At 57.5% G+C, this 20,548-nt stretch overlaps 2 protein-coding genes and 1 pseudogene across 6 annotated transcripts in view; 1 reads left to right on the forward strand and 2 right to left on the reverse strand.

The window, feature by feature from the left end:
* MAN2A2 (mannosidase alpha class 2A member 2) overlaps window positions 1-11,100 on the forward strand; it is an 18,401-nt gene extending 7,301 nt beyond the window's left edge. For all 4 annotated transcript variants that reach the window (XM_045286312.1, XM_004708095.3, XM_045286311.1 and 1 more), the window contains 15 exons: window positions 659-836; window positions 1,142-1,344; window positions 1,504-1,686; window positions 1,852-1,966; window positions 2,168-2,235; window positions 2,339-2,504; window positions 2,932-3,168; window positions 3,400-3,522; window positions 4,421-4,535; window positions 4,832-4,965; window positions 5,126-5,267; window positions 6,281-6,414; window positions 8,342-8,536; window positions 8,658-8,768; window positions 9,290-11,100. In XM_045286312.1, the coding sequence (XP_045142247.1) occupies window positions 659-836; window positions 1,142-1,344; window positions 1,504-1,686; window positions 1,852-1,966; window positions 2,168-2,235; window positions 2,339-2,504; window positions 2,932-3,168; window positions 3,400-3,522; window positions 4,421-4,535; window positions 4,832-4,965; window positions 5,126-5,267; window positions 6,281-6,414; window positions 8,342-8,536; window positions 8,658-8,768; window positions 9,290-9,442 (2,257 nt within the window). In that variant the 3' untranslated portion in view covers window positions 9,443-11,100. The remainder of the gene's footprint in view (window positions 1-658; window positions 837-1,141; window positions 1,345-1,503; window positions 1,687-1,851; window positions 1,967-2,167; window positions 2,236-2,338; window positions 2,505-2,931; window positions 3,169-3,399; window positions 3,523-4,420; window positions 4,536-4,831; window positions 4,966-5,125; window positions 5,268-6,280; window positions 6,415-8,341; window positions 8,537-8,657; window positions 8,769-9,289) is intronic.
* Window positions 11,101-12,992: 1,892 nt separating this feature from the next.
* Window positions 12,993-13,119, reverse strand: LOC115868190 (annotated as a pseudogene).
* Window positions 13,120-13,959: 840 nt separating this feature from the next.
* Window positions 13,960-17,442, reverse strand: HDDC3 (HD domain containing 3). 2 transcript variants are annotated; one of them, XM_045286341.1, is made up of 4 exons: window positions 17,331-17,442; window positions 16,967-17,022; window positions 16,623-16,863; window positions 13,960-14,347 (listed from the first exon to the last, which is right to left on the reverse strand). In XM_045286341.1, the coding sequence occupies exons 1-4, from the start codon at window positions 17,440-17,442 to the stop codon at window positions 14,154-14,156; spliced, it is 603 nt and encodes a 200-aa protein (XP_045142276.1). In that variant the 3' UTR covers window positions 13,960-14,153. The 2 variants fall into 2 exon arrangements, with proteins under 2 accessions (XP_045142276.1, XP_004708153.1); XM_004708096.4 differs by lacking the exon at window positions 13,960-14,347 and adding an exon at window positions 15,960-16,327.
* Window positions 17,443-20,548: the final 3,106 nt, after the last annotated feature.

Below are 20,548 nucleotides of genomic sequence, written 5' to 3' on the forward strand. Positions count from 1 at the left end.
GATGCTGAAAGTGGTGGAGTTTCAGAAAGCAGGAGATGCAGGTTCAGAAGGAGGAGAAAAGCCCTGACCACATGTATGAAGAATGGTGTAAGGGACAGGAAACACAGGGACGGCGTGGTAGCTGCCAAGCATGCCCACGGAAACGTTCTTCTCAGGGAAAGTGGGCCCGGGGCCAGTGTGCCCTCCCTGTGCTGGCTGCTGCCCCCAGGCTCCTGGGCCCTGCCCTCGGAGGGACAATGGGGCTGGCCGCAGAGTATGCGGTCCCGAAACCTCAGAGATGGCCCGGCGGGGCTTGCAGCGCCCAAAGAGGAAGCCTGTGGAGTGTGCGCACGTCTGCAAGATCTGAAGGGTGGTCACAGGAAGGGGGACTAGTTGGTTCTGCATAGTGTCTGGGCAGGCCCAGGCCCACGGAGACGCCGCCCCCGCGGCCGCCGCCACACCTCCCTAGGAGTCGGGATCACCTGAGGGCAGTGCGTTTGGTTTCCGGGAGCATGAGGGAGACCTCGCGGGTCGTCAGAACCGTCTCCATCCGGATAACCCTGGCGTCCCTTCACACATAGTTGGAAGGGCTTCTTGGGAGGGATGTACCCGGGGGCCGCCAGGGCGGGGTCTGTGAGCACCCCTGATGCTGAGGCTTCGTGTTGGGCTCCGCCCACAGGGCAGCCCTGCTTCTGGACCAGTACCGGAAGAAGTCCAGGCTCTTCCGAAGCAACGTCCTCCTGGTGCCCCTGGGTGACGACTTCCGGTATGACAAGCCCCAGGAGTGGGATGCCCAGTTCTTAAACTACCAGCGGCTATTCGACTTCCTCAACAGCAAGCCTGACCTCCACGTGCAGGTGCGGGGGCGGGGGCCGGCCCAGGGGATCCAGCAGCGCAGCCCTCCCCCTGGGTCTGTGCTCCTTCCTCCTCACTGGCTCCAAAGCAGGAGCTCTTTCGAGGGCTGGCCGGGTTTTCCTGGTCTGTCGGAAGTGTCTCCCTGACATCCAGCTTCACTGTAGGCCGTACGGGAACCACGAAGTGACTCCCTTGGTGTAGGCCCAGCCCCTGCCACCTCTCCACCCCCCCAATCCCCCAGAAGCACTCTGGCCAGAATTCCCAGGGGCTCTGGACCTGATGGGACTGGGCTCTGGGGTCCCCACAGGCCCAGTTTGGCACCCTCTCGGACTATTTTGACGCTCTCTACAAGCGGACTGGGGTGGAGCCTGGGGCTCGCCCACCTGGCTTCCCTGTGCTGAGTGGGGATTTCTTCTCCTACGCGGACCGGGAGGATCATTACTGGACAGGCTATTACACTTCTCGGCCTTTCTACAAGAGCTTGGACCGTGTCCTGGAAGCCCACCTGCGGTGAGACCCCTCCCTTCCCAGGATACAGGGTGTAGGCGGAGCCTTTGGGGTTGGGTCTGCACCTGGCCAGCAGGGTGACCAGTCCCAGAGACCACAGCTGGTGGAAAAGGATGGAGGGAGAGTGCTGGACCCTGGGGGCTGACTCCCCTCTCTGGACAGGGGGGCAGAGATTCTGTACAGCCTGGCTGTGGCCCACACCCGCCGCTCTGGAACAGCTAGCCAGTACCCGCTCTCTGACTTCGCGCTCCTGCTGGAAGCTCGGCGTTCACTGGGCCTCTTCCAGCACCACGATGCCATCACTGGCACCGCCAAGGAGGCCGTCGTGGTGGACTACGGGGTCAGGTTGGCCCCTCGCCTCTCCCTGCCAGCTCCACAGCCTCCTCGCTCCTTCCCTGGGAAAGGGTGGGCGGCAGGCCTCCGGCTGAGGGTGTGTGCATCTGGCAGGGCCGACAGCCTCCCCCTAGGGAGGGAGCATCCTCCCCATGGCCTGCCTTGTGCCCACCCCAGGCTCCTGCGATCCTTGGTCAGCCTGAAGCAGGTCATCATCAACGCTGCTCACTATCTGGTGCTGGGGGACAAGGAGACCTACCACTTTGACCCTGAGGCGCCCTTTCTCCAGATGGTGAGCCCTGCCCTGCAGGTGTGTGGGTGGGCAGGTGTGGGGGCAGGCAGGGGCACTGGTCCCAGAGCTCTGGGCCTCGGTGGTGCGCCTGCTCCTGCTTCTGCCTGTGGCCTGTGGCGAGAGCAGCTGGGGAGCCACATCCAGGACAGAACAGAGGGCCAAACGCTAAGAGGGCTCTTCCCACGCCCCCCACCTCTCCAGGATGACACCCGCCTGAACCACGACGCCCTGCCTGAGCGCACCGTCATCCAGCTGGGCACCTCACCCAGGTGAGCTGTGCACATGTGCACGGGCACCTATGCACGCACACAGGCTGCATGCCGCCTGGGTGCTCGGTGCCCTGCCCCCAAGTCAGCCCACCTGTATTGGCAGGTACGTGGTGCTATTCAACCCGCTGGAGCAGGAGCGGCTCAGCATCGTGTCCCTGCTGGTCAGCTCGCCCCGGGTGCGTGTGCTCTCTGAAGATGGCCAGCCCCTGGCCGTGCAGGTCAGCGCCCACTGGAGCTCTGCCACGGACATGGCCCCCGACATCTACCAGGTGAGGCCCCAGCTGCGCGCCTCACAGGGTCGGGCTGCCCTGAGGAGAGCCCTTTATGGAAAAGGAGGGAGCGTGCCCTTGGGAAGGAGGGGAAGGTTTCTGTGGTAATGATGAGGCTGAGCATGACCGTGTCCTTGTCCTCCCTAGACTTGAGTGATGCATTGGAAAGCCTAACCTGTGGGGGGCACTTAGTCGTTTTCCAAGTATCATTTGTGACTCCCAAGAGTCTGAGAGGGGGGGAGCGCCTGATATCACCTCCACTCTCAGGAGCAGGGCAGAGATCCTGGGAGGGTCGGGACTTGCGTGGGCCTCTCAGTAATGCAACTTGACGAACCAGAATCGCAGGGCTGTGGCCAGACAGCTGCTAAGGGACACCCACCCCACCCCACCCCCCACTCCCCTGCTTCCCCGCCGTCCCGTCTGGCAGGTGTCTGTGCCCGTGCGCCTGCCGGCCCTGGGCCTGAGCGTGCTGCAGCTTCATCAGGGCCTTGACGGGCACCGCACGCTGCCCTCCTCTGTGCGCATCTACCTGCACGGGCGGCATCTGTCCGTCAGCCGGCACGAGGCCTTCCCTGTCCGAGTTGTTGACTCAGGCACCGCGGACTTTGCCCTCAGCAACCGCTACATGCAGGTCTGGTTCTCAGGCCTCACTGGGCTCCTCAAGGTAAGGCCGGAGTCACGGGGGGGGGGGGGGGATGTTGGGGCTGCTGTCCCCCAGGGCCTAGGGCCATGCTGCCCTCGGAAGGAAGGTGGATGTCAAATGGTGGTCTTGGCTCCCTGCTGCTAGCACGGGCAAGCTGGGCTCGGCCCCTCGGGAAATTTCGTCCGTGCCCTCTTGGGGGCAGGCCTGATGCGCTGGGGTGGGGCCAGGGGTCAGGGCTGTGTTTTTTGGCAGAGCATTCGAAGGGTGGACGAGGAGCAGGAGCAGCGGGTGGACATGGAGTTCCTCATCTACGGCACCCGCACATCCAAAGACAAAAGCGGCGCCTACCTCTTCCTGCCTGACAGCGACGCCAAGGTGCCCTGAAGACCCCTGAGAGCTGCCGGGGCCTGGGTGGGCTTCCTCCTGGGAAGGCGTGCAGAGACAGGCGGACCGAGGCGGTGGGAGGAGGGAGATGCAGTCCTATCAAGAGGATGGTGGCCAAGGCCTTGCCTGCTTCCCAGGTGGTCCCCATCTTCGCCACCTCTGGGAAGAAGGATGACTGGTGGATCTTCCCTGAGGAACTGAGTCCTATACTGTCTTAGTTTCTTAGTGCCGTAGAGCTGTGGCTGCTGACGTCAGGGTCGGTGGTTCAAGCCCACCAGGCGCTCTGTGAGGACAGACGAGATCGTCTGTGTGGGAAGCTCCACACGGGCCATGTGGCTCAGAATGGACTTGACGGCCACGCGTTTGGGTTGAGTTGTAGCAGAACGACCACCAACAAGTGACTTTACAAACAAAACGTATCTTTCCACAGTTCGGGAAGTTAGATGTCTAGATTCGGAGCTCTCTGCTCTGGGGGGAAGCCAGTCTCAGCTTCCCGTCGACTTCCCTGGAAATCATTTTCCTGCTGTGCCTGCTTGCTTCTCGGGGTCGTCCTTATAGCTCAGGAGAGGCTACCCTAGGGTTGTAGGCTTTCAGACGTGTTCAAGACACATGCCACAGAGACACGACGCGGTAACATAAGAAAATTACTCCCACGTGGAATTGCAGCCAAGGATCTAGGGCTTAGGATTTATGATGTATATTTTGTGAGGACACAACTTGGTCTATAATACCAGGGAACTTACCGACGGGAGGGTGTGTGTGTAGCTCAGCCCAGTCCAGCCCAGCACCTGCTGGGTACTGGTTTGTCCCCTGCCCAAGCCTGGGCTGGCACTTGCTTCCTTTGCTGTGTGGGCTGCGGACTCAGCCACCTCCTGTGCTCTTTTTCCAGCCCTATGTCCCCAAGGACCCCCCTGTGCTTCGTGTCACTGAAGGCCCCTTCTTCTCAGAGGTGATTGCCTACTACGAGCACGTCCACCAGGTGGTCCGGCTGTACAACCTGCCAGGTGAGCCGTGCGGGCGTGGGAAGGGGCCTTGTAGGAGAGGGGCGGGCACCACAGACGACGGGCTGGCCACGCTCTTCCTTCTGCCCCTTCTCCATTCAGACTGGCAGGGTCATTGCTCGTTCCCAGAAAATGGACCTGTCAAGATGGGGGTGTTTAAATCCCTTGGGGTGAAAAAGGTCTTCAAAGATGCCTGGAACTGGCTTGCCAGGGGAGTTGGGCCCAACCCCTCATAGCCAAGGCACCTGAGCTCCAGCCTGTCCTCATGCCGCCCGTGTCTCCCTTGTCCCTGTGCCCAGGGGTGGAGGGACTCTCTCTGGACCTGTCATCCCTGGTGGATATCCGGGACTATGTCAACAAGGAGGTGGCCCTGCGCCTGCGCACCAACATTGACAGCCAGGGCACCTTCTTCACGGACCTCAACGGCTTCCAGGTGAGCCCCTCCAGCACAGGCCCAGCAGGCACTCTGCCCCGAGGGAGAGAGGAATCAGAGGTGTGGGTGAGCCAGGACACATTCAGATGGGGGCTGCCCAGGACCAAGTCGTCCAGGTCTGATTCCCGGGTGCCCTGAGCTGCTAGTCTTGCCCCCACAGGTCCAGCCCCGACGGTATCTGAAGAAGCTGCCTCTGCAGGCCAACTTCTACCCCATGCCGGTCATGGTCTACATCCAGGACACACAGAACCGCCTCACTCTGCACACTGCCCAAGCCCTGGGTGTGTCCAGCCTCGGTGATGGTACGTGGGGAGCAGGAGAGTAGCCCATCCCACCCCTGGGCCTCCGCCACATGGGCCTCGCTCTTCTCCTGGGGCCAGAGCCATTTATAATTGCTGTTGGTCACATGAGCAGGGAGAAAGGCTGACAGCTGCTGTCACCTGCCCCCCTGGGTGCAGGCAGCAGTGAGGCAGTTGGGTCGTGGGTGTCTTATTGGGCCCCCTGAGAAGCATCTGGAATTGAGCAGTGTTTTTTGCTACTGAGCTATGCAACCTGCTCTTGGTCTGGGGTAGTCTTGGTAGGGATAGTCTGAAATTGCATTCAGCCTCCTAATGAAATGCGTTTTGTTTTTCTATTAATGGTCATTAAAAGAGGGAGTTTCTGAAGAATCAGAACAGGGGCAGGAGGAGCACTGCCCACTGAGTAACTGGCTTGCCCCAATGGCTCCCATGGTCCTCAGGGTAAAAACAAGAGCTTGGACATGGTGACCTTGGAGCCCCTTGGGGGTCTTCTTACTTTTGTGGGACTGAGCCTTTGTAAGAGTCAAGAGCCCAGTGCTCGGAGGTTGGGCTCTGCCCCTGGGCCAGCATAGCAGGGACGTGACTCCTGCTGGAAGGATTGAGGTCCCCACTCCCACCCCCCATCCCAGGAGCAGCCAGGTGCAGCTATTTTCTGTGAGTCTGTCAGCCTCATTGGCTTCAACTGTAGCCAACCTTCCTGATTGGCTGTTTCTCTCCGCCCCTCTGGTGCATTTACATATGGGCATACACACAAGTGTGTTCGCAGAGCTCTGTGGTGAAGTTTGTTCTGGGCCGTTGACATGGAGTCGATTCCGACTCCCGGCACCCCACGTGAAAGGCGGACTGGGGAGCTGAAAGAAAGGCTGTCGGGTGGGAGAGGTGGGCGCAGGCTCCCCTCAAGAGATCCCTAAGAAAGACAGCTCTGGGACACCCTTATTCCAAGGGAGCCCTTTTCTTCCAAAGGGGTGGTGGGTGGTGGGGCAGGGCAGTCCAGGGCTCACAGTGAACTTGCGCAGGCCAGCTGGAAGTGATCTTGGACCGGCGCTTGATGCAGGACGACAACCGGGGTCTCGGCCAAGGACTCAAAGACAACAAGAGAACCTGCAACCGTTTCCGCCTCCTGTTAGAACGGCGAACGGCAGGCAATGAGGTAAACCGAGGCCTCACTCTGCCGGAGGCTAGGTGGGGGTGGCCCTGGGGATTCCAGCTTGGGGTTTAAGTAACAGAGCAGGAACCAGGCCCACGTAGAGAGAGCAGAGCTGAATGAGAGCTCAGGGCGGCAGTAGCAGGGCTGTGGTGAGAGGCCTCGCCCCGTCTGCCACCTCCCTCGTGGGCACCGTGCCCTCCTCTTCATTCCCCCTTTTTCTGGGCTGCCCTGCTCATCCCCCTCAGCCCAGCATCTTCTAGCCCTCCTTCCCTGGCCCCAATCCACGCGGGGCTTCCTTTGCCCCCGCCAGCCTGGCATTTCCTCCAAACTGGCCTTGCTCTCGCAGTAGCCACAGTAAGGAGAGGAGGGCAGAGGCAGTGTTGGCAGTGCATGCTGTAACTATGGTGGGAGCCAGCAGGGGAGCAATTTCAACAAGGAGCTTAGGTGGCACTGTTGGGTAAGGATTGTACCGCCAGCCCCGAGGTCAGCAGTTGGAGCCCAGCAGCCGCTCCGTGGGAGAGAGATGGGGCTTTCAGCAAGACGTGGCAGTCGGCGTCCTTGAGGATCCCAAGCGCACTGCCAGCGAGTCAACACCGACTCACAGTAACCCTATTATAGGACAGGGTAGAACTGCCCCCATGGGTTTCCCAGACTATAACTGTTAACGGGAGTAGAAAGCCCCGTCCTCCTGCTGAGTGGTTTGAAACTCCAACCTTGTGGTTAGGAGCCCAACTCTTACCACTCCGCCACCACGGGGGTCCTTCTTCCATAAAGAGTGCCGCGTTGGAAACGACGGGAGGCAGTTCTACTCTTGTCCTGCAGGGTGGCTATGAGGTTCCAGTCACAGCCCCGGGCTCCTGAGGGAGCAGTCAGGACTGCCCTGCAGAGTTGCGCTGAGCGCCTGTCACTGAATCGCAGTGGCTTGGGTTGGGTTTTGTCACTTCCTCGTCAAAGGGACTACACAGTCCTGAAGGACTGAGGAGGACTTGGGGATGCATTTTGGCTGTACTTCTTTCAAGGCACATCGGTTTTTTTGTTCTGACCATCCACCTGATCATTGAAATTAATTACGACAAAACATTAAAAATTCAGTCCTCATTTGTCCTAGCCAAGTCTCAAGTGCTCGGTGACCACAAGTAGCTGATGACGGCCATATCCGACCGTTCTGCTGGGGCGTGTTGCCCTCCTCTCAGGAACTCTCGTCTTGGTACTAGACTGAGCCTGGGGCGGCCAGGGGCTGACTTCAAGGAGAGTCTGGGTGGGCCCTGGGCAGCGTGTCAGGTGGGCATGCAGGAAGGGTCACTGGAGTCCAGGTGACAGTTCAAAGGCAGTGCGAGCAGGAGGAGGTGGTGGTGGCTTGAGCTCGGGCCATGGGCCAGAGCCCTGGGGTGGGACAATTCCGGTGTGAGTGGAAGAGGACTCAGCACAAACCTGGGCACGGAGCTCAAGGGAGAGGAAGCGAGCTCCAGGGACCAGGAGGAGGTTGGTCCTGGGACACAAGTCCTGTTGGAAAAGGGACGCTCAGCTCAGGACTGCTAAGTGTGAAGTCCAGGAGCGCCATCAAGGGCATGGTCCCGGGCGGCAAGACCCGAGAAAGGGCTGGCGCTGTGGATGTGGTGCAGAGGGCGAGACCAGGGCTGGAGGCTCGCTGTTGTCCGCAGTCCAGTGTGCGCCTGCCCCTCTCCACCCACCATCCCGCAGCGAGGCGCTGGCTCTGACCGGAGCTGCCCTGCTCACGGCAGGGTTGTGGCATCAAGAAGAAAGGGGTGGAGACTCAAGGGCCCAGTGGAATAACCCTTTTAGGGTGTGTGGGAGCGCAGTGCCTGGGCCAGCTAGATCCAGGCTCCTCCCAAAGACCCCGGCTAGATGTGCTGTCATCGTCCCCAGCCTGGCTCCCTTCCTTCCCCACCTGTGGGGACTGATTTTTCAGGTCCCAGATGGCCGCTCTACCAGCTACCCGTCCCTTCTCAGCCACCTGACCTCCATGTACCTGAACACCCCAGCACTTGCACTGCCCGTGGCCAAGGGGCAGCTCCCAGGCCCTGGTCTGCGCTCATTCCACCCTCTGGCCTCCTCCCTACCCTGCGACTTCCACCTGCTCAACCTGCGGACGCTTCAGGCTGAGGTGAGTGTCCCCCGCCGCCCTGCACCTCCATGCCAGACTCTTGCCTCGCTCCACTCCTGCCTTCGGGGCACAGATGCTGCCACCCCTGGAGCTCCTTCCCACCCTTTGTCCCCTTGTCCAGGACGACGCCTTGCCATCGGCAGAGACTGCTCTTCTCTTGCACCGGAAGGGCTTTGACTGTGGCCTTGAGGCCAAGAACTTGGGCTTCAATTGCACCACAAGCCAAGGCAAGGTGAGCAGGGCCCACCTTGAATGAGAGGCGGGCAGGGAAATGGAGCAGCTGTGAATGGCAGAGCAGGCGCTGGGGTGGGGGTAGGGGGGCGACGAGGTGGGAGAGGAAAGGGCCCCGCAGGGCCTCTTGTAGGGGAGCCATTGATGTGTTCTCAGAGCCCCTCAAGCTGGGCCAGCTGCAGCTGAGGCACGTGGCACAGGGACTTGTGTTCCGCAATTAGGGACCTTTATTAACCAAAGCGAGACACATCAGAAAGGAAACATCCTTGACAGCTGTGCTCCAGAACGGACCAGACATGTCCCTGCCTTCAGGGAGCTCACATCTCACACCTCACAGCAACAGGGGTCTCTACCCTGGCGCCACAGACAGGCCTTGGGTGCAGTGAACCCCTGAGACTGTGCAAACTCCTGTGGGTATGTAGATTTGTTGCTAGGGATGGGCCAGCTCCTGGCCAGAATCTTCAAGAGGTGCCGCTGCAGTGTGTCAGCCGCAGCTCAGTGCACACCCTCTCTGCCCCACAGGTGGCGCTGGGGAGCCTTTTCTCTGGCCTGGACGTGGGTTTCCTGCAGCCAACCTCCTTGACATTACTGTTCCCTCTGGCTGCACCCTCCAATAGCACCGACGTCTACCTGGAGCCCATGGAGATCGCCACCTTTCGCCTGCGCCTAGGCTAGGGCTGCTCCTGGCCGGAGGGAAAGTTCACCCTCGTGACAATGGGTACCTGTCTGGATCTGCCTCTCAGAACCGGGACAGACAGGGCTCTGCCCTCACTTCCTGTTTCTTGTTGCTTCTGTGGGGGCGGGGAGCCCAGTGTGGGGTAGGCAGGGCACATGCCAGTGAGGAGAGGAGAGGAAGCCATGGGTCAGAGTGGCGATGCCACACCCGGCTTTGGACACAAGGCCCAAGCTGCTGTCCTTTTCCCAAGGCGGGAGAAAGGAGAAGCAGGGACCCAAGAGGTGAGGGAGGCTGAGTGGGTGTCAGCCCAGCACCAGGGTCACTGCAGGGAGTCCTGTGGTCGTGTTGAGACCACTTATTCAGGTGGATGAGCCGGGAAGAGGGTGTGGGGCCCCCGAGTATACAGCCCATGTGGAGGCATAGCAGGAATCCCCATTTCTCCCGAGAGAAGGCCCTGTGGCTTTCTGTGAAGGCTCCACTCGCCTGCTCGCCGGGCTGCAGCATGTCAGGAAGCACTGGGTCAGGACTGGAGCCTGTGCCAGGGCCGAGGATCAGGCCCCAGAGCCCCAGCTCATATGGGCACTGACTGGTCTCTGTGCTGATTTTTGTGGGGTGGTGGCAGGCGTGGGGAGTCCTCCACCCTTCCGGACTCCAGCTTTGGTTCCAGTGCTCTGTACACCATTGTCCCCAAGTGCCCCTTCCTGCCCTGGGGGCTCTGGTCTAACAAACTTCCTTTCTTTGGAAAGAAAGTGGATCCTCGAAGTCCCCATGTACTCGGACACTTGGGGCCCCTCGGGCAGCGTCTCCGCAGTCAGGCCTGGAAGCTTTGTCCCCAGGAGGTCCTTCCCAGCAGCGTCCAGTTACTGGCACGGGTTACGGGCCGTGGTCAATGAGGAAGCAGTACAGCTGGCTGCTCTCCACTCCAGTCAGTAGAGAAGAATTTAGGGTAGTCTCTACTTGCTGAAAAACAGCGTGGTAAATATTTAAATCTACCCTGTTTTAAAACTCCTAGGAAGTGAAGGCTAGAATGAAGTATCTTAGATCAGTAAGGTCCGTCAGAAACCCACAGTCTGGGGCACCCTCGCGCCACACTCGACAGGCATTCCCTCGGAAGCCAGGCCCCAGCCTGCGGGCACTGCCGCCTTGTAGCATGGCAGAAGAGGGCGGGGAGGGGTGGCCGTTGCCATTCTTTGAAGAAGCTCGAAGTGCCTACCTTTAAAACTAAGAGCAGCAACTGGAGACTGTTCGGAACAGTGGGTAAGTTGACCCAACTGAAATACACAGCCTGGGAACCAAGAAGGAGAAATATATAGCCTGCTCCTCCCCCAGTCCACCCACCAATCCCTGTCATTCCCCTGAGAATGGACGCTTTCTAGAATTGTCAAGGTCCTGAAATTTACTTGGAAGCGTAAATGTGTGGGACTACTAAGAGAACTTCACACCGTTGACTACTGATTGGGGTGGGACAGTGAGCCTCACCCTGCGGGGTTTCAGAAGGACTGAAGCTGCTGTGGGTGAAATCTGAGTGGGAAGGGAGTGGCCTCGGACCGACCGAGCAAAGGAACCAAACAGACCCACACAGAGGAGGACTGGTTTCTGGTGGAAGGGGTATTCAAGTGGGGCAAAGATGGACTCTTTAATAAATAGTATTTTGAGACAACTGGCCATCAGAGTCATCAGCTTACACAACTCCAGGTGGAAAACACAGGCACACAAAAACCATGCAATTATGGAGAAAAGGTGGGTTTTCTTTCTGTCTCTGGTGTCGGGGGAGCGCTTTCTAAAAAGAAGCAGCCTCAAAAGGGAAAAGATAAAACAGATTTGGGCGTACAATATGTTGAAAGTCCCTGTGTGATGAAAAAAATAACGTTTCAGCACAGAGGTCAGATCTGGAGAAAATGCAGCATGTCAACCCGAGGTTACGGTTGCTTGGGGAGAAAGGCGCTTTGGGGCCTCTGGCAGGTCACTGGGCGTGCAAGCTAGCACCTGAAGGGAGACAGGGCTGAGTCCCTCCAGCCGTCCCGGGTCGTTGCTGCTCACGGAATCCCATAGCCGGGGGTGAGGACACGTCCCAGGACCAGCGGTCTGTTGTGGGTCAGGAGACACACTGAGTCCGTTCCAACTCCGGACACCTGGACATGGCCTAGTGGTTACACTACAAGGTCAGCAGTTGAACCTGCTAGCTGCTCCATGGGCGGGAGGGGGTGCTTTCTACTGTGAAGAGTTAAGTCTCCGAAAGTCACAGCAGTTCTACCCTGGCCTGGGGGGGAGGGGGCGCTGAGTAGGCATGGACTGGCTGGCAATGAGTGAGCTTACGGGGCAGATGGCCCCTTCTTTTCTCTCTGGTTTACAGTTTGCGGCCCAGTACTTTGGCCAGGCTGCCACCAGAGACTTCAGTATCTAGTGTAAACAAGCCAAACCCCTGTGGTTAGGTTAGTCCAGACGTGTAGCTGTCCTGTGGGACAGGCTGACTCATCTCTGGTGGGTTTGAACAGCTAGCCTCTCTCCGTTAGCAGCGAAACGCACGTGTTCCCAGGGCTCCTGCGGTACAGCATGGAATATTATCTTTCCTGGGTACAGATCCTAGTTTGACCATGTTTCCTACCACAGTGAAAGAGCTGAGAGGGTCACTGTGAGGTGCTTGGCCCAGTGCCTGGTACACAGACCAAACCCACTGCTTTCCAGACTGCCCCATAGGGTTTCCAAGACTATAGATCTTTCTCCCGTGGGGCGGCTGATCTTTTGGGTCACGGCTGAGCACTTCAATAACTGCCACCCTGGTACCTTTTGGGTACCTGCATTCATTCCCATCTAGTCAGTTCGACTCAGCCACTCTACAGGACAGGGTAGAACTGCCCCAGGGAGTTTCCGAGACTAACTCTATGGGAGTAAAAGCCGCTTCTTTCTCGATGGTGCGCCTGGAATAGCCCAGTAAGTTTGAGCTCTCACTGTATTATTACAGGATACTAAGCAATTCCTTAAAGCTGTTGCTATTTGGCCACTGTAATGAAACATGGGATCAAATGATGGGGAAGAATCTCTCAGCCCCCTAGGAAATGAGCAGAATCCAGGGTGGTGTCTTTGGAGGGCTCAGGTGTGTAACGAGAGCATTCACCTGCCGGGAACGGCAGTGCTGTTTACTCCTGCACACTAGCCCTCAGAGCTCCGTGACTCCTCGCCGTCCGGGATCACCAGCTTGATTGTTTAGGGCAGGCCTCTGGCCTGTCCTGCAAGGGACTGCTGGGTCAGCGTGGACACTGGAGGCCTGGGGTGCAGTCATAGCTGCCCTGAGGCTGCTCTGGGAGGTGAGCAAGAATGAGACCTTATTTGACTGCAGAGCAGGGTAGAAAAGGGGAATTCTTACATGCAACCTATCGAACCAATTTATGAGAAAAGAGGCCAAGGAATTTGCATATTGGACAATTTGTAAATGTGCATGCGTGCCATTTAAGACAAGAAGCAGCCCTTTACTGCAGAGCTCAGCACGCTCACAGCCTCAGAAGCAGGACACGACAGCACCGATTCTACCACCAGAAATCTCAATCTTTTCTTTCTTGAAAGCCTCCTCCTATTCAGCTTCTACTGTGAGGTTGGTAACCCTGAGAACTATGGTCCTGTAGCGTGTTAGCGGTGAGTTCCTGTGCCTAAAGGAATATGCAGACATTTCCACATGCAAATGGACTTCTGTCCCTCCTTTCATGATCAAGCATCCATGGAGCAAACCAAACCACACCCAAGCCCCTGAGACAGTTGACTCTGACCCCACTGGAAAGCGTGGACTAGGTGTTTACGGGCGCAGACAGCCCCATCTTGCTCCTGTGAAGCAGCTGGGGCGTTCCTGTGGCTAACCTTGCAGTTGACAGCCCATTGCAGACCCAGCCCCCCCACCCCCCAGGGCTCCAGGCAGGTTGGAACCAGGTGTGTGTGACTTGTGAAGTGACCAGTTATTGCTGATTTTTGAAGCAGTAATATAACCTTCTGATAGTGGGGGTTGTATTTCGGTTATATATGTGATTGCAAACAAGTTTCACTCTTAAATCTCCCTAAATCGAATTTGTATGGAAGTCAGAACAGTTAGGGGTCATTTATCTCCAGTGTAAAATCCTTATGGTATATAGTGTAACTTTCTCTACATGAAGAATATTTGAGATGATGCTTCCACATGCACTAAGATAGCTTTAATATAGTAGTAATAACCATGCTTTGATGCCCATCACAAAGTAGCTATTTATGATGAGCCTCACATGTTTAATATGCAGGCTTTATGGGAGTATAAGTTAAGTATTTTTTTTAATCACTATTGGGGGCTTGTACAATCCATACATACATCCATTGTGTCAAGCACATTTGTACATCTGTTGCCATCATCATTCTCAAAACATTTGCTTTCTACTTGAGTCCTTGGTATCAGCTCATTTTTCCCCTCCCTCCCCGCTCCTCCCTCCCTCATGAGCCCTTGATAATTTATAAATTAATTTGTCATATCTTACACTGTCCGTCTCCTTTCACCCACTTTTCTGTTGTCTATCCCCCAGGGAGGAGGTTATATGTAGATCCTTGTAAATGGTTCCCCTAGAAGTATTCTTAACCCAGGGACTGGCTTGTTTTTCCAAGTCTCAGCTTTTTCACCATTGACAAGGCACGATCTTTTTCTTTAAGCACATAAAACATTTTATTGGAAATTTCTTCGAGTACATTTAAAATTGTAGCTCAGTATTTCCAAACAGGGTGGGCTGGAGGAGGAGGGGCTGCCACCTGGGGACAGGTGTCTGGCCCCAGCCTGTTCCCGGTGGGGGCTCCGTCTGTGACTGCAGCTGAGGGCATGGCTCCCTTGCCTCTTCCTGTGTTCCTCCCAGACGCCCCTCCATGGTCTTCCTGTTGGGGTCCCCGGGAAAGGCTGCTGCCTGCACAGGCCAACAGCTAAGAGTCAGAGGACTGTCTGCAACTGTGACCTGCCTTTCCAGACAAGGCCTCAGGGAGCAGAGATGGGGGCTACCCGTAATCAGGGTCTCCTCAGTCCGCACCTGGGTGAATGTGGATGGAACTAGCAGGCCCCGAGTATAGCACCACAGGAAGTGCCCTGGCTCTAGGCCAGGACACCCCTTGTTTCTTTGTGTGACAACTGCTCAGCCAAAGCCCAGACAGCCCAACCCTGCTGACCCTGGAGGTCAGCACCGCCAGTGGGAACAGCTGCTCATGCCGGCGCCACAGAAGAGCACCTGCTATCAAAGAACAGGGTGGGCCAGGAGGGAGGGGGCAGGCCCAGGGTTCCAGAGCTCCGTTAGGCCCGAGCAGGGACAGATGGTTGAGGCTAGGCATTTGACTTTATCACGTAGCAATACCTAAGGGGTTAAGTTAGTCAGAGGCCCAGCTTTGGTTTCTCAGCAAGGAACCAGTTCAACGAGTGAGCCCCAGGGCAGTGTGCAGACCCTGAGGTTAGAGGGCTGGACCAGCCCCAGGGCTTTGGAACAAGCACACCAGCAGCAGGCATCTCCTGGGGTGGAGGGGATGGCAGGGGAGAGTACACAGCCCCCTGGGCACTGTGTGGGTACCGCTCTGAGCAGTCCTCATATGCAGCACCCAGGATATCCTAGACTGCCAGAACAGCCCGTTGCTCTGCAGAAGGCTCCCCCTTACCTGGAACCAGGAGGTGGGCGTCCGAGGCAAAGCTAGCAGTCCGTGTGAGTGCAGCAATTCGGGGAGCTGTTTTGCCCTTGGCCAGCCCTAGCCTTGGGTCCCATTGCAGATGTCACCGAAAGGAGGGTCTTAGAGCTACCATGATCCAATCCTGAGGAGCGACCAGGCCCTGCTCCAGGGAGAGGCATTCCACCTTCCCCAAGGGGAACCGCTACCCCCACTCATTTTCTCTGAAAGTAGTACTGTATTCTACAGCCAAGGAGCAGCAATGGCCGGGTGGGTGGTGGGTACAAGGAAAAGAGCCTTTGCCGTGACTCCCAGGGTTGAATTCTGCTATGACTGCCTACCCAGCCGAGGAACTGGGCATGGGGAGCTAACTGCCAGGGCTGCTCAGAGGCTGCTACAAGGGACGAACAGGCACCCCCTTCACCCGTGGGGCAGGCTGGCTTAGAGCACTCAACATCGTGGGCTGCCAGATGTGTCATTGGGCCAAAAGTACAGGCTGAGCAACCAGAGGATCCCACAGTCTGGCAAGGCCTTGAACAGAGCTGTAAACCCAGTGAAGTTTATGTTCTGGTCAAGGACCCTCTGACAGGTTCCATCATATTGCTTGTGGGGTCCCTCTTGTGCCCAGTAAGGGGCATTCCTTTGTAATACACCTGCCATTCCTTCCAGTATTAACTGCGAAGGCAACTTCCGTTTCTTGAGCATCCCTATCCATCAGCCACCACATGAAGAACCCCGATCATTAAACCCTTCTCACTGAAAAACCAGGCTCAGTAGGGCAGCAGAGGCCCCCATCCTAAAGGACTGGTACAGAGGGCACACAAATAGAGCCGTGCCTTTTTGAAGTCCACAGTCTACTGGTCTGACACCAACTTGAACCTTTTCCCGCTAATGCTTTATTGTCCAAGTTCCAGAGGGCCAGAGATCCCACCTTACACAAGAGCAAACAGAGCCGCGGCCTGGTGAAGGGAAGTGGGGATGGATGGCGTGCCGCCAATCCCCATAACCCAGGCTTCACTTGGCGGGAGAAGGCAAGTGTTTCCGGGCTCTTTGATATCGAGGCTACAGGAACCACGAGCCTCTGCACTACCGGGTGGCTGCGAGCACTGCTCAGAGAGTCAATCCCCGCTGCTGGAACAGCTGCTTCAGCGCCTCTTCTAGAGGCTGGTTTGTTCCCTGAAGCCCTCTCACCACCTGTGCTGCCCACTCGAAGTACTCTTGAACGCGATGTTCTGACCATCCTGCAGAAGAGTGGACAGAAACCTATTCATGTGGTGGCCTGAGCAGCATTGGCCTTCGCCCGCTCTCTGGAGGGCTTGGTGCGGGGCGCGGAGCTAAGTTCCTCATGGAATGATTCGTCTGGATAATGTCTCTTTGGCCCAGCTAGTGTATTATCATCTCACCAAAAAAGATGGGAGTGGCCTACATAGGATGCGTTTGGGAAGCCCAGGGCGTTTTCAGGGGGGCTGACCAGCCTGTGTGCCTCCAGCGGGTGGGCATCCCTCCCTTCTGAGAACAGGTAGGGGGGCAGCGTACCCTCCGGGGTGCATCGATTCAAGTCCCTTAGGTTGTACAGCTTGTCTGCCAGCTTCACCAGTTTGGCCCCAGGGCTTGTATGGGGCGCCCGTTCCACCTGCAGCCGCTTTCTCTCGAGCTTGGGCAGCGTCTTGTCATCTGTCACCTCCTCCACCAGGCTCCGCACCTGTGCCCCGAAGTGCTGCTCCACCTCCTCCAGAGTGGTGTCTGTGTCCTCCACTGTGTCGTGGAGCAGGGCCGCCTGGGGACAGGGCTGCCTCTCAGTCCCACGACCCCGGCCACGGGGCCCCCAGAGCTCAGTGGGGCCCCACCCCAGCCTGGGAGCGGAGGAGCAGGAGCGTTACCTGTAAGACCACGATATCTGTGACTCCCGCCTCCTGGGTCAGGATCCTAGCCACACCTGACGGGGCAAAGCAGGAAGAAGTCAGAAGGGCGGGGGCGGCGCGGCGCAGGTTTTCCAGTCAACCAGAAGTGGTCCCTTCCGAGCTGCGTAACCCTGGGCAAGTCCCTTACCCTCCTGGGTGTCCCCTGAAAATGGAACAATCACGCCTGCCGGTGGCACCGGGCTGGTGAGGGGCACAAACGGCAAGCGCACGAACCACCAGTGCTTGGCCCAAAGCCTGATACAAAGCAGGCGCTCTAAGAGGCGCGCGTCCTCGAGGCCCCTTCCCCGTGCCCCCCCCACGCCCCCCTCGCGGGCTAGCCCACCGATGGGGTGGTTGATGTAGGGCGTCCCTTCCGGGTCCTTCCGCCGCTGCCGCCGGTGCTTCCGAGCCGCGAAGTCCACCGCTTCCAGCAGCTGTGCCGCCTCCGAGCCCATCGCGCAGCTGCCTCGGCTCGGCGGCCCGGGTCAGCCCGCGGGCCTGGCTGGAGCGTCACAGCGCCCCCTGGCGCCGCGGAGGCTTGGGGGACCGCCGACTCCCCTAGCTCCGCTCACCCCACTGGCTGGTTCAACCTCAGGCCAAGGAGCTAAGAGGAAGGGCTCTAAAAGCCTCTGTATTGCCCATCCTGGTTCACTGCATTTTGCTGGGCCCTGGGGGCACAAGGCCAGCATGATCTAGCTCTCAGGGAGCCCACGGTTTGCCCACAGACAGTAAAGGCCGCAGGGGAAGGGCACTTTACCTTAAACCAGGTCAGAGACAGCTTCTCCCAGGAAGGGCCTCTGCTCCCAGGGAAGCACCATCTTTCACCAGTCAGTGCTCAGAACATTCTCAATCCTGCTGCTCATAGTTCTCCCTGCAGACCAGGGCTTGGTTGCTATGGGCGCAAAGCCTCACCTCTGGACCCATGAGACCTTGGGAATCTTAGAGACAATGGTGGCAGCCCTTCCAATTGCTTCAGACTGCAGCTCTCCACAGTGCGTTTCTGCAGGAACCATCTTCTTTGCTCACAATTGTTGGAACAAAATTTACAGTGCAGCCTAGTGCCACAGGATGCCTGCTTCAGTCCCCAGGGCCCTGCTGTGGGCCCCAGGGGTGGAGAGTGTTGTCACAGTTGCTCTGGGAGCATTGTGTTGTCAGGCTGGGATAGGCACTGGGACAACACCTAAGGCTGCTGGCTGGTGGCCTCAGGCGCTCTGAAGAGATTCTGTGTGTCAGTGGATGGCAGCTATGCAGTGTGAGGGGTAAGAGGCACCAAGGACCTCCCTGGCCCCCTTCCCCAAGCTTCTCTGGGAGATGGGTCAGCTAGCCTTCGCTAAGTCTATTCCAACCACACAGGTAGCCTTTGCCCTCTGGCTGTAGCAGGGGCAGGTGAGGGGACAGGGGAAAGGTTACTGAAAGGACTAGTCTGTGGTTTTCAACTAGTCTTGGGAGTTGTCCTGTGGAGGTTAGCGAAGGGAGCGCCAAAGACTGGCTTGCAATGGCGTGGTCAGAATGCCCAGGACGCCACACCAACCAGTATGTTGGTGAAAAACAACTTGAAATACATATCTGTTCTTTAGACTAATGGCTCAAATTTCTCTCACCCCTTTCAGCTCAGAAAGCTCTAGGCAGCTTGGGGACAGAGTCCCGGCATTTTCCAACAGAAGGACAGAAACTCAGTCCCTTTCTTCTTTCTTTAGAGGTCTGTAACAGAGAAGCTTCCAGTTTGTATTAATAGTGCCTGAGGACTTCGGATTTTTAACTTTATTTCCTTATTTCCTGCAGTCGTGGCTTAAAAAGAGAGGTGCTGGGGTTTCCGGAACCAGGCCTGAGGTGGAGGTGACTTCCCATGGGCTTCCAGACAAAGCTGGGCCCGCTGCTGACAGGCCTGTCTGTGGGGCTCCCATGGCTCTTCGGCTGGGTGACCCTTGCTCAGCAGACCTCTCTCTCCGGTATAGCACTTTCACCTCACCCCTAACACCCTCTTCTCTCAGCAAGTGGTACGGTCTCTCTGGGGAACTGCGGGGAGGGAGGAAGGATGCCTGCCCCTCTAAGCCTGGCTGATCCTTTTCATTCTCTGGAAGAGGTGTGGTGTGGTGGGATGTGGGGACACCACTCCGGCCTGTCTCCAGCCCCTCTGCCCTTCCCTTCAGCATTGGCCCACCATCCCCACTTGTGCCAGGCCACCCGGGACACCGATGGCCGCCACTCCCCAGGCTTCTTTTGTCCGCGGCTCTCTGATACTCCAGAGGAAGCCTACTGCTGCCACCTGCAGGCTGCAGGGAGCTCCTGCTGCACCCGCGCCGAGTTCGAGGCCCTGTACCAGGTCAACGTGTCCACTCTCCCACCCCAGCCCATTCTCAGGTGAGAACTCTGGTAGGAGGAACAGAAGAAAAGCTACTGGGACAGGGGCAGGATCTGGGACTTTGCTCCTAAATGTAGGGGCGGCGGCCTGTGGCTCACAGGCCTGTAGTTTACAGAGAAATAGCTATGAAACAGAAAATCACACGAATACGCAATAACCAACACTCGTATGAGGAAAAAGCTCAGGAGCTGTGAAAGTGGGTGACCGGAAGTCATGGTGGGTATTGGGTGGAGGGTTAAATCTGAAAGGATCTTATAGTCCAGTGTTTCCCAAAGCTCCCCAAAGTGGGTGACATTGCCCCCAAGGGAAAGATTCAGGGGCTGCTGCAAAAGTGGACACTTACACTGGATTATAGGAGCCCTGGTGGTGTTGTGGTTACCCATTGGGCTGCTAATCGCAAAGTCAGCAGTTCGAAACCACCCACCACTCCCAGGGAGAGCGATGAGAGCAGTTCTACCCTGTCCTGACTGGTTGCTGTGAGTTGGAAACGACTGATGGCAATGAGTTTGTTTCTGAGACCCTGGATTATGGGGTATAATTCAAAAGTTGTTCAATGCCAGCAGGGGGGAGGGATGGTATAGAGAATGGAGCGGGGAAACTGGTGGTGCTGAGTAATTTTTGCTTTCCCCTGAAAAGGGGGTTAGTAAGACATAAAGGGGGTTAGTTTGGGACTCTATGTTGTACAGCCTGTGTTGTATACACTTCATAGTAGTCCAAACCTACAGCCACATGCACTGCCGTTATGTCTGTCTGATAGTGGAGCAGTTAGCAGCTCACCGGGACTCTTCACACTTACAGTAGGGGGTTTAAATCCTGAATCTGCCCATAGACGTGGGCAGGGTACCAGTGAGCCCCTGAATTTGTATGTAAATATTTGTGAATCTATGTCTACAAAAATCCAAGGAGGGGGTCCCGAACTTTCAGGGGGGTTGCAATGTGCGGGCTGTACGTAACACAAAGTCTACAGCCCCCGAATCCCTCCTTCCACAGGGGCACGGGCCCGCTCCTGGCGCTGGGCCTCTACAGCCTGATACTTGTGGTCCTGATGACCGTGGACCTCGCGCACTTCTGCCGCGGCCGCAGCCCGAGCAATCCCCGGCCGCGCGCCTGCTCCTCGGCGGCCCGCCCGCTGCAGGTGCCTCTGGGGACCTGCTAGACGCGCCCCGAGCGTCTCTGCGCGTGCGCCTCGCGCGAGGGCC

Source organism: Echinops telfairi, unplaced genomic scaffold, assembly GCF_000313985.2.
Source record: "Echinops telfairi isolate 266 unplaced genomic scaffold, ASM31398v2 ScPeMD7_7;HRSCAF=31, whole genome shotgun sequence".
NCBI classification, from domain to species: domain Eukaryota; kingdom Metazoa; phylum Chordata; class Mammalia; order Afrosoricida; family Tenrecidae; genus Echinops; species Echinops telfairi.